The sequence below is a fragment of the Ambystoma mexicanum genome, chromosome 3q (genome assembly GCF_040938575.1).
Source record: "Ambystoma mexicanum isolate Mex_15411 chromosome 3q, UKY_AmexF1_1, whole genome shotgun sequence".
Lineage (NCBI taxonomy): Eukaryota > Metazoa > Chordata > Amphibia > Caudata > Ambystomatidae > Ambystoma > Ambystoma mexicanum.
Genome location: NC_090926.1, coordinates 1,071,710,178 through 1,071,725,415, shown reverse-complemented (window position 1 = coordinate 1,071,725,415; position 15,238 = coordinate 1,071,710,178). Strand labels below are relative to the sequence as shown.

The following is a 15,238-nucleotide window of genomic DNA, read 5'->3' as shown; positions in this document are numbered from 1 at the left end:
AAACAGCACAGCAGAAGCGACTGCTACGCTTTCATGTGGTATCCAATGGGCACTGGTTGTCCACAAAAGGTGGGTCATCGGGCTCTGAACCGGTTGCACCGAGAGTTGTGGGCTGGTCTCACACACTCAACTCTTGTTTTGGGGGGATTCCTGGGGTTCTGTTACCAGGGGGGAAAATGGGTTGGGAAAGGTTTCAAACCAGAGAGATCACAAAGCAACAACTCAGGAGGAGACATAGCATGGGGGCTCAAAGCTCCCGGACATGGAACAGAGGTCAGATGCTAAAACACAGAAGGGAACATTATAAACATGGCGGCAGACGCGACTAGGGAACTTTGCATGGTCTCCTGGAATGTACAGGGCCTTGATTTATCAGTGGAGCGCAAATTATCCAAACTCCCCGCAAACGTAGCCTGCTTGCAGGAAACCCACCTTCTAACAAAAGATGAGAAGCGCATACGCTTTAGACAATTCAACAAATGCTATTTTGCAACAGCGGGGGAGATAAAGAGGATAGTGGTGCTGCTCCTTAGCTGGGAAATACCATTGACACAGGTGATGATGAAACGAGACCCAATGGGGAGATTCTTATTGGTCAAGGGTTACCTACTAGAGCCATCACTAACATTTGCTTCCATCTATTGCCCGAACAGCTTGCAGGACCGGTTTCTACACTCCAGCCTACCAGATATAGTTGCATTCACGGACGGCCGTCTCCTGATATGGGGGACTTTAACCTGGTCCTCAACCATAATAGTGACAAGACTGTGCCACCATCGAAGGAGGACTTTGCGCGAGCAATTGGATTCGAAAAAAACTGGATCAATAGATGTCTGGCGACTCTCCAATGAGGGGTCACACGACTATACATTTTATTCCCATGTCCAAAGGCCTCGCCAGAATAAATTTAATCCTAATGTCTAGTGAGTTATTCCCCTGCCTAGAGGAAATTCTGATTCACCAGAGGGTGATCTCGGATCACGCACCTGTACTGGCATGGGGTAAGGGTATGCGGGCTCCCAAGCCCACTGCAACGGCACTGGAAGATGCAGGACTCAATTGCAAGATGCAGCACTTAAAGAGGAAAGATCCAATGCCCTCACTAACTACTTCGGGGAATACTCCTCAGTGGGATGCTCCAAGGCAGTAGTCTGGGATGCCATGAAGCCAGTGATCAGGGGAGTGGTAATAAGGTGTGCTGCAGCACAAAAAAGGGTGGGACAACTGCAGTAGCATAGCCTGGAGGAGAAGGTAACAGCCATCGAGGGGGCACACAAAAAGAACCAATCGGGGAAAACAAGCAGAGAGCTCAAAAAGGCTAAAGCTGCACTGGAAATGCATCTGTCTTAGAATATAAACTTAAAAAAGGTACACACCTGAAATGACATCTCCACACTGAAGTAAAAACGGGTCCCTACAGTCCTGCAAGGATGACAAAAGAAGTGCACTGATGACACGCCGGTGATGAGCAATTGCAAGCCAACTACCTGGCCAACTCCCAAGGGAGAGCCGAGACAACACAATTAGAACCCCTTGAGCTCCCATTAACCCCAAAGGAAGTGAAAGAAGCCATAAAAACACAGCCCCAGGCCCAAACGATTTCACCGCAAGGGATTGACAGCAGGGAGCATCACACCATCTATGGAGGAATCCCTCACTATACTCATCCCCAAACCGGACAAAGACCCAGAGGACTGTACATCCTACCAGCCCATCCCACTAATGAAAACCATGCAAAGATCTTCTCTAAGATCCTTGCAGACTTGCGAGGGCCTTCCCAGCTCTAATCCACCCAGACCAGACATGATTCTTGCCTTGAAGCACTTGTGCATAGGCACGTTATACATGCCATATCGTATCATATCATATATCCCGGGTCGCACCACCCATGACAACATCAGGCGCACCCTAAATCTCATCGAAAGTGCCTCTAGAATGAAAACAGCAATGGGCATATTCTTACTCTATGCCCACAAGGCATTCAACCTACTGGACTGTGTTTAAATCCAGAAGACACTAACCCATTTCAGGTTCGGCCCGGAATTTTGCAAATGGGTCATGGCCAACTATCGGCATCCCTCCACCTCATTAAGAATCAATGGGACTCGATCCCCTAAGCTCCATATCTCTCGAAGTACTAGTCAGGCTGCCCCCCATCTCCCCTAATATTCACTCTCTCAATGGAGCCATTTGCAACCAGAATACAAAATAACACATACAGGGGCTGCAGCTAGGGGGAAGCCAGTACAAGGTCTCCATGTATGCTGATGATGTCCTCCTCTCCCTAACACAGATCGATCGCTCTCTGGAAGCACTCTGGCAGGAGAATGCAGCATTTGGGAAGGCTTCGGGCTTCAGGGGCAATTACGGGATATCAAGGGCCTTGAGAATAAACATTACCCAGGAGCGTAGAAAAACGCTAACAAACATTAGCCCAATGCCATGGGCCAAATCACGGATAGCCTACTTAGGGGGTCAACATACCAAACAGAATGGAGAGGGTATACCGGGCCAACATCCCGAAGGTCAAGGAGTATTGGCATAAACAGGAGTTTTCATGGCTGGGGTGAATTATAGCACTAAAGATGAACATGGTCCCGAGGCTCCTATATCAATGCCTGCGCTACCAGTAACCCTACACCCAGAAGAGCTCCAAAAGCTGCAAAAAGGGGTCTTGAACTATGTCTGTGCCAAGAAAAGCCAAGAATTGCAAAAAGAGTTATGCTAAGAGGAGCAGTGATGGGAGGTCTGGGGGTTCCAGACGTTCTTAGATATATCCTGGCGGCCCAACTATCACACGCCCTCACATGGCAGGCCGACACCAATATACCCAGATGGAAGCAAATAGAAGAACATTGGTGCTAATCACCCTTATCCACCCTTCCACACCTCACGGTATCCCACAGAGCTCCGGATACCAGCCCGCTAACGGTCACTAGAAACACAGTACGGTGCTGGAAAAGGGCAGCAAGCCAATGGGGACACGGGATCCTTGGGGCCACACCAGTCTGGAATAACCCCGACTTCTCCCCCGGGGTTGAACAAGAGACATTTAGCAAATGGCGTGAGGGAGGCTTGAAGCAAATTAAGGGCTTCTACACTAATGGAGCACCACTCTCCTTCGAAGAAAGCAAAACTAAATTTCAAATCCCAGAAACTGAAAGATTTCGCTATGCACAACTCCGACACTGGATGCCACAACACAACACTAGAACGCATGGGAGCAGAGAACTGAACCTGCTGGAACTCACACTAACATCAACGCCCCGAGGGGGAAAACATCAACCCTGTATAAGCTCCTAGAGAAGGTTGACCCCAATAAGAACAAGAACTATATGCTCAGATGCGAGAGGGACCTATGAAAAGAATTAGAAATGGAAGAATGGGGGTGCATTTGGACGTGTATGCACAAAACCTGAAATACTGAACAAATGCAACGGGTTCACCATTACATTTTTTATGGACATGCCCAAAAATCAAGGTTATTTTGGCAAGAGGTCTTGAACCAGATTAAGTCAATCATGGGCCTGACAATTCAATGGGATCTGGGAATTGTATTACTGAGCATCACGGGGGGGGGGGGACGTTGCAAGGGTTACATGGCGGACATGATTACCCACCTCCTCACCGCAGCTAAAATCGCCATCGATCGGCTATGGAGCACCCTGAAGGTCCTGCAATCACCATTTGGTGGGTAAAATGCTGGGATACAGCAGTGGCAGAAAAAATAATGGCCCCTCAACTGGGAACATGGTACAACAGCTGGGCCCCCTTTCTGAACTACACAGAACAATTCCTGGGAATAGTGCAAAAACCACCAGCATTCGATGGTCTACAAAATATTGATCTCTTAATCTCTACTCTATCATCCGACCCATGACAACGGAACTCCCCAACGTTCGAAACCCAGTGAACGCATTGCCCCATATTAATGTGAATGTCTCACATTACTAAAGCGTATCTGCACTTGCAGCCAGAGATGACCAGATTGTATGTTGTAAAAAAAATCAATAAAATACATTGTTAGAAAAGAAATCTATTGTACACAGCAACCTACAGTTCAGTGCAATGGGGATACATTTGCATCACCCTAGCTTTTTTCACATAGGATTTTTGTTAACTTGTATATGTGCCTAAAGACAAACTGGTGGCAGCAATTGCATTTATACAGTTTTTGTATTATTTTTAGAGTGCACATTCATGTTCACCATGTATGGCTACTGCCCTGCCCTAAAATGGCTATGTCACAAGGTTCTCTTTTTCTTTGGCCATATTGTTTGACCTTTCTGCTTTCAAGGTCATGGCACGAGAGAAAGAGAAAGAAAGTGTGTGTGTTTCCGTGTGTTCGTCCCAGCGTGTGCGTCCCAGCGTGTGCGAGGGGGCTGGCACTGTCTAGTACCAGTCCACATCTTTGGTACCAGAAAGCCCGCTTCTCGGAAGGATGTGAAACCAGTAGTTGTCCCTGAATTGCTGTCTACTGGGTGTTTGAATGGTGCAGATCTTTACCATTGGTGGGCTTGGGCTTGCTTCCAGCTCAGACTTTTGATAAGAGGAGGACCTCTGCAGCTATTCTTCAGATCTATGGTGGAGCCAAGAATCCCTCAAAGAATAGCAGACCGTTGAAGGCCTGAAGAGGACTTCTGAAGTGGCCCAGCATCCTTTTAAGTGTCTGGCCTGGCCCTGCTCCTCTGCCGGATCTCCAAAGCCCCGGAGAGGTACTTCAGCCTTTGCACTAGTGGGACCAAATACTCTAGACGCCTTCTCGAGATTCCAACCCTTCAGAGCCTTCGGAAGGGCCCCTGGACTGCCCAGTGTACTGACCAGCTCCCATGGGCTACCTCGCCAGAAGCATCACCATTTCACATTAGAGTCTGGAACATTGGTGATCGGCAGTTCTTGTGACCGCAACTGAAAGAACACCTGTCGTCGCCTGCAACCGGTGATATCACGGGAACTCTTCTACCACTATCCGATGAAGTGTCCTAAGGAGGCCTGCATCGTTAGATTCTGCATTTCTTTGCCGACAGCTGTCCACCAGCCCCCTGGATATCTGTAAACTAGTTTGTGTTGTCAGAAGTGGCCTTGTGGACTGTCAAAGTAGTGTGGCTTAACACGCATTGCTACGTGCAGAGGTTCTTTCCTCTAATGCTGCACCTGAGAGTGGAGAGCAGCGATAAGCAGGTATTGCAGAGTGAACTGCTGCAAGCACTATGCTGATTTTAAGCATCTGACATGTTTCCTGTAGCCCCTTGATCCCTATAGTTGTCCTGTGAGTAAAAGTGCACAAAAGTGAAACAGTGGCTGTGCAAACTATGGGCAAGTGAGCTGTGGGCCTCATGTGTTAAGAGCCTTTAACTAGTCCATGCTTGGCAGTTCTCAGTAGGTGTGCATTGTGCAGTAACTGCCTTTGATTGGTGCAGCACCTGAGGGTGTGTTGTGCTGTTGCTTCGTGCTTTTAGGAACTGGATCTCCTATGGCATTTACGTCTTAATGAATCACTACTCCCTATCTAGTAAAGCCACAATTGATCCGGTAAACAAACAGCTTATTCCATAGCATCTAAATTAGTACAGGTGCATAAAAGCATCTCCTTTAACCAAGAGTTGCCGGTACTTTCTAACCCCATGACGGCCCAGTAAGCACAGTCACTTGAGCCTATATATTTGATACTGGGGAAGCCGGCCTGCAGTTTGAGTGGCAACTCCATTTTCAAGACTTTGGTTCCGGACGATTGTCAGCAACGGCTTGAGCCCAGAAACTTATTGTCAGAAGCAAAGTGCGAAACACAGCATGTTCAGAGAATATAATTCTCCATGCAGGCCCAAATTATTACTGATACTAATTTGTCTCGTACGCCATCTCAGTTTGTCTCAGTCTCCCCAAAAATGAGCATGATGTCGGAAGAGTCATCCCCATTACATTTTTCACCACTTACTACACATTTGGGTGTCCCCATGGATGACGCCACCAACACCCCAGGCTCTGCACTGCATGCGCTAAATTTCACACTGTCAACACTTGCCAAGGCATACGATTGTATTCTGGAAGAATTCTGGGAGCAAAGATTAACTCTGAATTGCATGGCTTTAAAATTGATCTTTGTTGAAGTGTTCATTTGTGGCTCTTTTGCTCAAAAGAGAAGAGGTTATGGCAGGAAGATTTAGAATTAAACTTCACGTCTGGCATTGCTCTGGGACCATTGATCTTCGCTTGCCAAGCCATTACAAAAAGGGGAAAGACCCTATGCAAATCATGCTTGGCCCCACCCCTAAAGGGGCCGTCCTGCCCGAAATGCTTGGTCACATCCCTTCTGCACTGGACCAAAATCATCCCCAAACATGTTTCAGCCTTGTTGGGCATCATCAGTGAGAAGTAGCTTGGGTCTCTGTGCCCAGCAGGCACGTGACCCACATCTGGGCATAGCAGTCCCACTATTGGTGACTATAGCAAAACAAAAGAGGTGATAACTGGAAAGTTTAGAATTAATCTTAACCTCTAGCATTGCACTGGGCAACCCTCCAGACCATCCTTCGCCTGCCAAGCCATTCCAAAGGCAAAAACCATATACAAATCAGGCTTGGCGTCGCCCCAAAAGGGGCACTCCAGCCCAAACTGCTTGGTCACATCCCTTCTGCAAGAGACCCAAGCATCCCCAAACATGTCTCGGCGTTGGCAGACAAACCTGGTTTCCTTCACGTGGAGCACACAATACCTGTGCCTGGATGGCTGGAGACGTCTCCACCTGAATCCTTGTATTCCAAACTAGAGGTTTGTTGTGCTCCTGATTCGAGCTTGGACAAATGAAATGTCGCAAACACATCTGCAGTTGAGCAGGCAATTGTCATCCAAGATTCTCAGCCAGAGGGTGTGAGTGAAGGTTTAACATCTACTTGGAGTTTAAATTGTGGCCAACATTCTGTTGAGCAACCGAATTTGTCAGACATGTAAAGATGAACCACGTTCTACTCCTCAGGGAAAAAACCTCAAAAAAATCTAAGAATATGAAAAACGTGCACAAATTTAAAAACAAGGGCTCCCGTAAATTCTTAAGAAGTTTGGAAGCTTGTCTGCCGGACCAGCCCACTACCAAGAAGAACAAAGTAACTGTAAATGATGAGTATTTACCTCAAATTGCATCACCTGCTTCTCTGAGGCTAGTTGATGCGGCTTCATTAGGAAAAAAAAAGGAATAATTAAAAACAAGAAAGCCCAGGAGTCTACGATAGTGAGGTGTGTTGGGTAAGGCCCCTTGAGATAAAGGCACTCTTCCAATTCCATTGAAGGAAGTACAGTAATTCCAGTGAACTTGGCAAACTTCTCTGACAAATTAAGTTCAGCAACACCAGTCCAGAACATAGTTGCTCAATCCTGTCCTTCCTATGGAATGCTGGAAGAGAGAAGGTTAAAAACGAAGGGAAAAACTGTCAATCAACTTGCAACATAATGTTACTTGTCTGGGGGTTGAGAGGCTCATGTGTCACAATTGTCAGCATCTCAGTCTTTCAGACCTTATACACAAAACTCTGGTAGCTGGGCATAGGGCTCAGCTAACATTTCTCTGAGGATCATATTTTATATTTGGAATGTCTTTTTAATGAAGTGAACCTTTTCCATTGAATAGGGGACATGTGTTAGCGTTGTTCTCAGTGATTCCAAACCTACCTAAGAGCAAATTTCTACAAAAGACCTAGTGAAGTTTCAGTATATTTTAGATAGGCGAGTGGATGTGGTAAAGCTGTACTCTCTTTCTAGGCTAATTAGAAATGTTGTGTTGATGGAAGCCCCTTCTCTGTTAACCCTTGTTAACAGAGAAGCCCACGGCATACCAAGGGCTTTGGCAGAAAGCCCATCACAAAAAGTGCAAAGATCACACTCGCTGTCTGGGCTCCAACACTCCAGCAACAAGGTGGCGGAATCAGACGTGAAAACACTCCTGCTGCAGGAAGCATGATGAGAAAAAGCTGGCTCCACATAGCTGATGGGCTGGACCAGCTAGTGAAATATAGGAAAAGAATCTAAAGAAAACTTAAAAAGGGGCGATGAAGGACAACATGCTTCCAGTCCCACCAGCACAGTTAAATGGACTGACAGGCATAGCCGGTGGGTGGGGCATGCAGGGGCTCAGTTTTCAAATTTGGCGTTCTTATGCTGATAAAAAAAGGTTCCTGTTTTGTCTGGATGCAGGGACATCCCATAGGCATGGAGTAATGGGGCCGGGATATAGGAGTATACATGGAAATTATATGACCTGTGTCACGAGGTGGCAAAGAGGTGACATGAAGAGGTGACCGGTGAGCTTCACAGCGACAACTAGTGACGGAATTAACCAGTTTCCAGAGCGGACTGTCAGGATGATAATTCGAAAGACAAGGAATATATGAAACAATAAGTGGCATTCCATGTATGTGGTGTTAGGCTGTCTGCTTTGGCAGGATCATTATATATGGACATGTGACTGTCCTTATATTTGGCATTCCCAAATCAGAATCCTTCTCCCTTACTTCACAACGTATGTCAGAGATCCTCCATGGGTGCCCTTGTAGCAGCCACTGGTTACCTTTTAGCTGCCTCTGCAGAGCAGCAATAGTCTCCTTTAAGCCTTCCTGAGCAGTCCGTTCAGCCTGCAAGTGTCCAATCTGCTCCTCCAGCTCCATCCTGACTTTGTTCACTTGGGCCATGGCTTCCCGATCCTTCCCAGCTAAGTCCTATCAAGGCAGAACGAAATGGACTAATTATACAACAAAAAGGTCATCCATTAGGCTAAAAACATACTTTAGGTATCTTAAACATAGATCCAGGTGTAAACTCTAGATCTTATTAAAGGTTTATAAGCTCTTATGTAACCATCTCCAGTACAGTATATACAACTTTAACATTTATTATTAAAAATAAATTTTCATTCTAGAGCGGACTGTTGATGAAGGTAATTGCTTAAGTTTGGCACTCCTGGACCGGATGTTGGCTGTGCTTCATTTTGACTAGTTCTTTAAAAAAATAAAAATCCATGGTGATTCAGGTGCTATTGGTCTATAGTTTCCGCACATTCTCAACTTGCTGGGAAGACCTGTTCCTGCAGCAGGCCGCCATGAAATATTGCTCCATGGATGTTGCATAATGCAGCAAAACCATTTTGAATTTTGAACCCCATTACACAAACCCTCCATTACGCTCCTGTGTGTTCTCGCTCCCCTGTATAAATCGGCCTTAGCAGTCCAAACACAAGTTCCTAAGTTTTTATACCAAGCAGTACTGTAAGAGTGGATGCCAGGGTGGCAGCTGCGACAGAGCGAGAGCCATGGACTAGTGTCTGAATGAGAAAGAAAGTCATTTTTTGTTATGCTGCCACGCATGGCTCTCCCTCCTTCCCAACTTGCTTGGTATGATTTAAACGATTTAAACAGTAAAGCAAGGATTGGAGAAGATGCAACATATGCCAGGTGGCTTCAAGCAGACCAGTTATACAATAAATCCGGGACTAAAAAAAGGCCTGGAGGAACCACCAAGGTAATAGCATTTACCAAACATTTGTGGAGGAGCCAACGTGGCCCTATCACAGATCTTAGTAATGAGCACATGGCTCTGGAAACCTACCAATGCTGCATATAGCCTCTCTGGACAAGAATGACATGCATGCAGAGTGTATGCCTTAGTGAAGCAGGACACAATCCATCTGGCAATAGTGACATTGGACGCCTTGAGTCTAGGTAAACTGCCACTGTAAGAAAAAGACTGTTCAAACAGAACTTAACTTTTCTGGCCACATCAAATTGTGTAGAGCTTCTTCAGCTGTAGAACCTTGAAGTTGACGTTGGAAGACAAATTTCCTGGTTCAAATGAAAGTCCTATCCATAGATAGAGGAGCTGAATTCAAGAATACACTCTTCCAGCTCATCGTAAACCAAACAATAAGGCAGTGTATTCATAAAGAAAATTTAAATATCAATTAATCATCTTCAATTATCCTTCTGAGCGTATAAAGCATCTTATTTGAACAAAACAAAGGAATAAGGTAGGTGTTTAAAATGAGTGAGTGCAGTGCCTAAACAAAAAATGTCTAAGTCCCAGAAATCTCACGAGAAATACAATGCTTATGACACTCGACAGTATAGTTAAAATATATATATATCAATGTTTATTTATATTGCTTGACCAACAGTCTACTATATCCTATGTTTAAATGCATGTTTCAACCCTTCAAAATAGCTGTATGGTCTTCATCAGAACAAATATCCCACTTGTTTCTTCAAACAATACTCTTTTCATCTGGTTCCACAACACTGACTAGATTATATACCAACCTAAATAGTTACACTTTGTCAACTAATTTTGTTCCAACATATTTTCTGAAGTGCACAATGCGTCTCACTTTGTTTACATTCATTCGCCAATATTCTTTGGACTTTTGATCTCAATTGTTTGACCTTTTCCATTTCTGACTTCACATGGTATTTGATTTCCTAAAGCGCAAATGCTTCTTTTATCTTTTTTCTCTCATCTCGTATTATCACTCGATTCAAATTCTTAGTTTATGCTTTTTTTCAATGGCCAGACCAAAATCCCTTATCTTTGTGCTGAGAAAAAAAGGCGCAAACTAAGAATTGAAATCAAGTAATACAAGATTTTATGAATTCACACAAAATAAAAAGTGCATCTACTTCTTATAGATGTAACAGAATGAAATTCAATTACATTCACAGAGGAATTCAATAATACAATGGCTACGGGAGAAGAGCTCAAGCATTGAAATTAGTGTTTTAAGAAAACCTTTGCTAATCAATTTAGTAAAAGATGATAGAAGCATTCGAACTTTATGAAATCAAATAACATGATTACAACATTATGGAGATGAAGAGGGGCATTGCACACCCAATTCCTCAACAGCCCTTTCTGCCAGTTTCAGACTTGATGGCCATAAAACTGCCATCAGTTAACTTTCTGAATAACAAGCCAAATCCTATTTCTTTTATATGTCAGAGGTCTGGCAAAAATAACATTTCAGATGGAGCGGATGGAACTGACTGAATAGACGGATCAGATTAAGTAGATGGAATGGATGGATGAAACGGATGGAGTGGACATAAAGGATGGAACGGACAGAACGGATGAAGTGGATCGAATGGATGGGAAGGATAGAGTGGATGGATGGATGGAGCGGATCAAATGGATGGAGTGGATGGAGGCAATGAATGAAGAAAACAGATGTGCGGATGGAGTATATGGCGTAGATGGAGTGGATGGAACAGTTGGAGTGAATGGAACGGATGGAGTGGATGGAGCGGATTAAATAGTTGGAAAAGATGAAGTAATTGGAAGAGATGAAGTGCACAAACTGACAAAGTGGACAGAATGGATAAGTACATGGAATGGATGAAGTCGATGGAGTGGATGCAATGGATGAAGCTGATGGAGCGGATGGAGCAGATGAAGTAGACGCAATGGATGAAGTAGACGGAATGGATGAAGTAGACGGAACGGATGTAGGGGAGGAAAGGATGGAGGGGAAGGGATAGGACGGAACGGACAGAACGAGCTGAACGGATGGAGCAAATGGAACGGATGAAGTAGACAGAACAGATGAAATGGACAGAACAGACAAAGTGGATTGAATGGATGGGAAGGATGGAGTGTGGATGGAACTGTTGGAGTGGATGGAGGGGATAGAGTGGATGGGTGATAGAATGGATGTAATGGTTGTAGTAGATGAAACGGATAAAGTGGATGGAACGAACAAAGTAGATGGAACAAATAGAATAAATAAAATGGATAGAGTAAATGGTACGGATGGAACGCCTGGTCACTGGCGCATTACGGATAACCACCATATCACACAACTACGCTTACTCTCTCCTCTACACCATCACTCAACTAGAACAGAGCTAGCCTATGACACATTCAGTATAGCTGTTCTCATACTAACATGACCCCACAAACTACTCATGATCCTAATTAAACACAGCTAGCTCAGCACATACTGCTGTCTTATGCGTATCCTCAGGCCTAACGCAGCCAGAACTCAGTCTGGGCGTCCACCCTCCAGACTGAACACATCCAACTGATTTCATCACCACCACACCTACCGCTAAGAAGCAGCCATCATGCAACTACCACACCGGCTGCACATATCTGGTGCACCCACGCACTATATGACATTTCCTCTCTCTCTACTGACTTGAACTACGGTTCCCGAGGGCGTTCAACCTACCAGCGCTTTGAGACCATTCCAATGATACATAAGGCGCTATATAAATGCCAAGTAACATAACATATGTCTGCATGCACAACATTCCATCATTCATGCTTCTAACACCCACACCTACTGCAGTGAAGACCGGCGAGTATGTTTAATTGGAAGGATGTAAATATTTCATATGTATGCATGCATGCATGCATGTGACCGAGTGTAGGGAAGATGCACCAACCCACCAACGGGCGGTAGGTCAGTACTGTTTTAATATTGTAAACTTAGCCCTGCCCATTTACATATGTTTGTGGCCTCTGGTTAAAAGCACCATGGTATATTTAGGAGATGTACTCGGTGGTATTTTTGTAAACGTTTTATCTGTTGGCTTCACTTACTGATTTTCGTATTTTTATGTTTTACTGGCCGCATAGGTTATTATTGTAAATCTTATGGATGTGTTGGTTTTGATTAGCATCTCATTATACAACTGCATTTGATATTTTGATCTGAATGCTGATATGTACATCTACAATTAGATATAATAGGAGTTGTAATATTTTGTAATCTGCTTTCATGGCTAATATTGCATTTTTGAGAAACATATCCATAAATAAAACTTTTTACTGCCACATCTCTTCCGTGTTGCAGGTATCCTGACTGCATGGCATCTTACAAACGATCTAGGTTTTCTATGAAGTCCAACCTCACCTGCTCCAGGGCATGCAGCCTATGCTTCAGCCCCTCAATCTCTAGAGTCAGCTGGTGGTTCTTGGCCTTTGCATCCCCCAGTTCCTGTTTCTGCAGCAGGCCAGAATTGTGAGCATCATCTCGAGACTGAATGGCCTGACGCAGCTTCTCCTCCAAGTGAGAAACCTTCTGTTGCTGTAAAACACACATAACAAACAAGAATGCTACAGTAAATGAAGTATGCCAACGAACATCCTTTGAATCTTCAAGTAGCCCAAGCACTTGGTAAGCCGCTATAACTTCACTACCCAATCGCCATACCCAGTTCTCATCCTCATCTCCCCAGGCATACTCACCGTCCCAATACTCACCCCATCCCCATAGTTACCAGTATATTCACTTACCCAGTCTTCATATCCCACTACCCATAGGTACAAGCATACTCGCCTGCACAAACCTAATATGCCAATATCCATCACTTCAAGAATTGCTTATTTGCACAAAGGCCACCTTTATACCCATAGTTCCCACCAAAGCAATACATTGCAATCTATACACCAGGGGCTGTATTCTGCCAGCTAAGGTGTTTAACTCTGAAGCCAACATGAATCCTAACACTAAAAATCAAACTTCGGCTTAAAACACAACATTTATCCATGCAATACCCTGACTTCCCGGAACCAGCCAATACCCACCCCCAATCCCAATACCCTACTCCCTTTACATTTACCCTAACATCATGTCTGCCATCCAAAAGAGTGTCCCTTTCATTCCACAAAGTACCTGAACTCAAATCTTAAACTCACTATTGCACATCAATCAAACCCTCTTTAACATCCCTACAGCCAAGGGCTCTGATCTGAAGCAGTTTACCAATCCAGCATCCCCACCAATCAGACGACCCTGCTGAACAGCCATCCAGGGTGTCCTGCTTACTTCTTCCAGCCGGGCCAGGTTCTTGGCTTTCATAACCTCTTCCTCTGCCCGAGAGCGCTCAGCAACACACGCAGCTTTAACCCGGCTCAACTCCTGGCAATGGTAAGAAAAGAAGAAACTAAAACATCAGACTTAGTTTGCAGACCATCTGTATTTCGATATTGCACTCTCTCTCTCACCTCTTCCAGTGCAATGCGGGTGGCTTCCAACCGCTGGATTCGTTCTTGTAGAGAGCGTTCACTTTCCTCCACATGGCGAGCCATGTGATCCACCTGCAAAGAGTAGTTAACAGCACAGTGAAAACATGGATGCAGAGAGCTAGAGGTCAGCTGTGTGTGTGTTAGCACATCTCATTAACTATGGTATTCTCCAGGTGCACCAAGCCAATGCTTTCCTTTTCATGGTACAGGTACCACTGCTGCTCTTTTGTGTGCTCACAAGGCAAAGGATAGTCCTGCACACTTTACAAACTACTCTGTTCAGCAAGAAGAAGAAAAATAGCTTTAAAAAATGCTCAAGCCTCAAGGTCACCACCTTAGTAAAAGTACTCTTAAATTGCGTTGCTTTCCTCCGAACTCCTGGGACATTCCACAGAAAGGGAACAGGACTGGGGTCTGTTGCAAAGCAGAAATTGATGACAATGCATTACTTACCGTAAAAGCATTTCTGATGGTTGTATGGATTGTGGGTACAACGCACGTCACTATAGGGATAGTGTTACAGACACGCCTTGTCGACGTCCCCTTTTCGACTACGAAAAACAAAATGCAATACTCCGCAGTGACCACTGGATGTCGGACCTATGCACAGCATGTGATTCTAAGCAGATTAACAAACATCAGAAATAAATTTACAGAAATGTGCCTTAGCCATGCACCTGCATGGCACCTACCCTACGACTCTTTCCAATCATCAGTTAATTTCTCTGTGCTGGACAGATCAGAGCTTGTGCCTAAAGTGAGACCAACACCTCCATGTCAGATGTTGTGTGGGTTAGTCTGTACTCTGCAGGTGAGCACAGTGGCAATATGCCTATGGAGAGCCTCTGCTCCAGAAGCTATAGACTGGAAAAAGGAAAAGGAGAGAAACAGAGAGGGAGTGAGAAACAGAGAGAGAAAGGGGAGAGGGGAAGAGAAAAAAAGAAAGGGAAAAGGGAGAGAGAGAAAGGGAAGACGGAGCAGAAGAGAGCGAGAGAGGGAGAGAGAGAGAAAGGCAAGAAGAGGGAGCAGAAGAGAGAGCAAGAGAGAGACTGGGACACTGAATGTGGAAAAAGAAAGGAGACAGGCATAGGAAGAGGAGACTGAGGAAAAGTTGGAGATACAAACACCTGGAGAATAAGGGCACCAGAAAGTGAGAGAGAAGGTCATGGACTTTAGACCCTCCTTAGGATAGAGACAGACCAGACGGTATTGGCAACCTGGCTATAGCTAATCT

At 44.9% G+C, this 15,238-nt stretch overlaps 1 protein-coding gene across 1 annotated transcript in view; it reads right to left on the bottom strand.

The window, feature by feature from the left end:
* The window catches only part of LRRC45 (leucine rich repeat containing 45), a 366,996-nt gene that overhangs the window by 16,124 nt on the left and 335,634 nt on the right, over positions 1-15,238 (bottom strand). Inside the window, exons 14-17 of the mRNA XM_069655316.1 lie at positions 13,984-14,076; positions 13,805-13,897; positions 12,890-13,063; positions 8,558-8,705 (exon numbers count right to left, since the gene is read on the bottom strand). Of these exons, the coding sequence (XP_069511417.1) occupies positions 8,558-8,705; positions 12,890-13,063; positions 13,805-13,897; positions 13,984-14,076 (508 nt within the window). The remainder of the gene's footprint in view (positions 1-8,557; positions 8,706-12,889; positions 13,064-13,804; positions 13,898-13,983; positions 14,077-15,238) is intronic.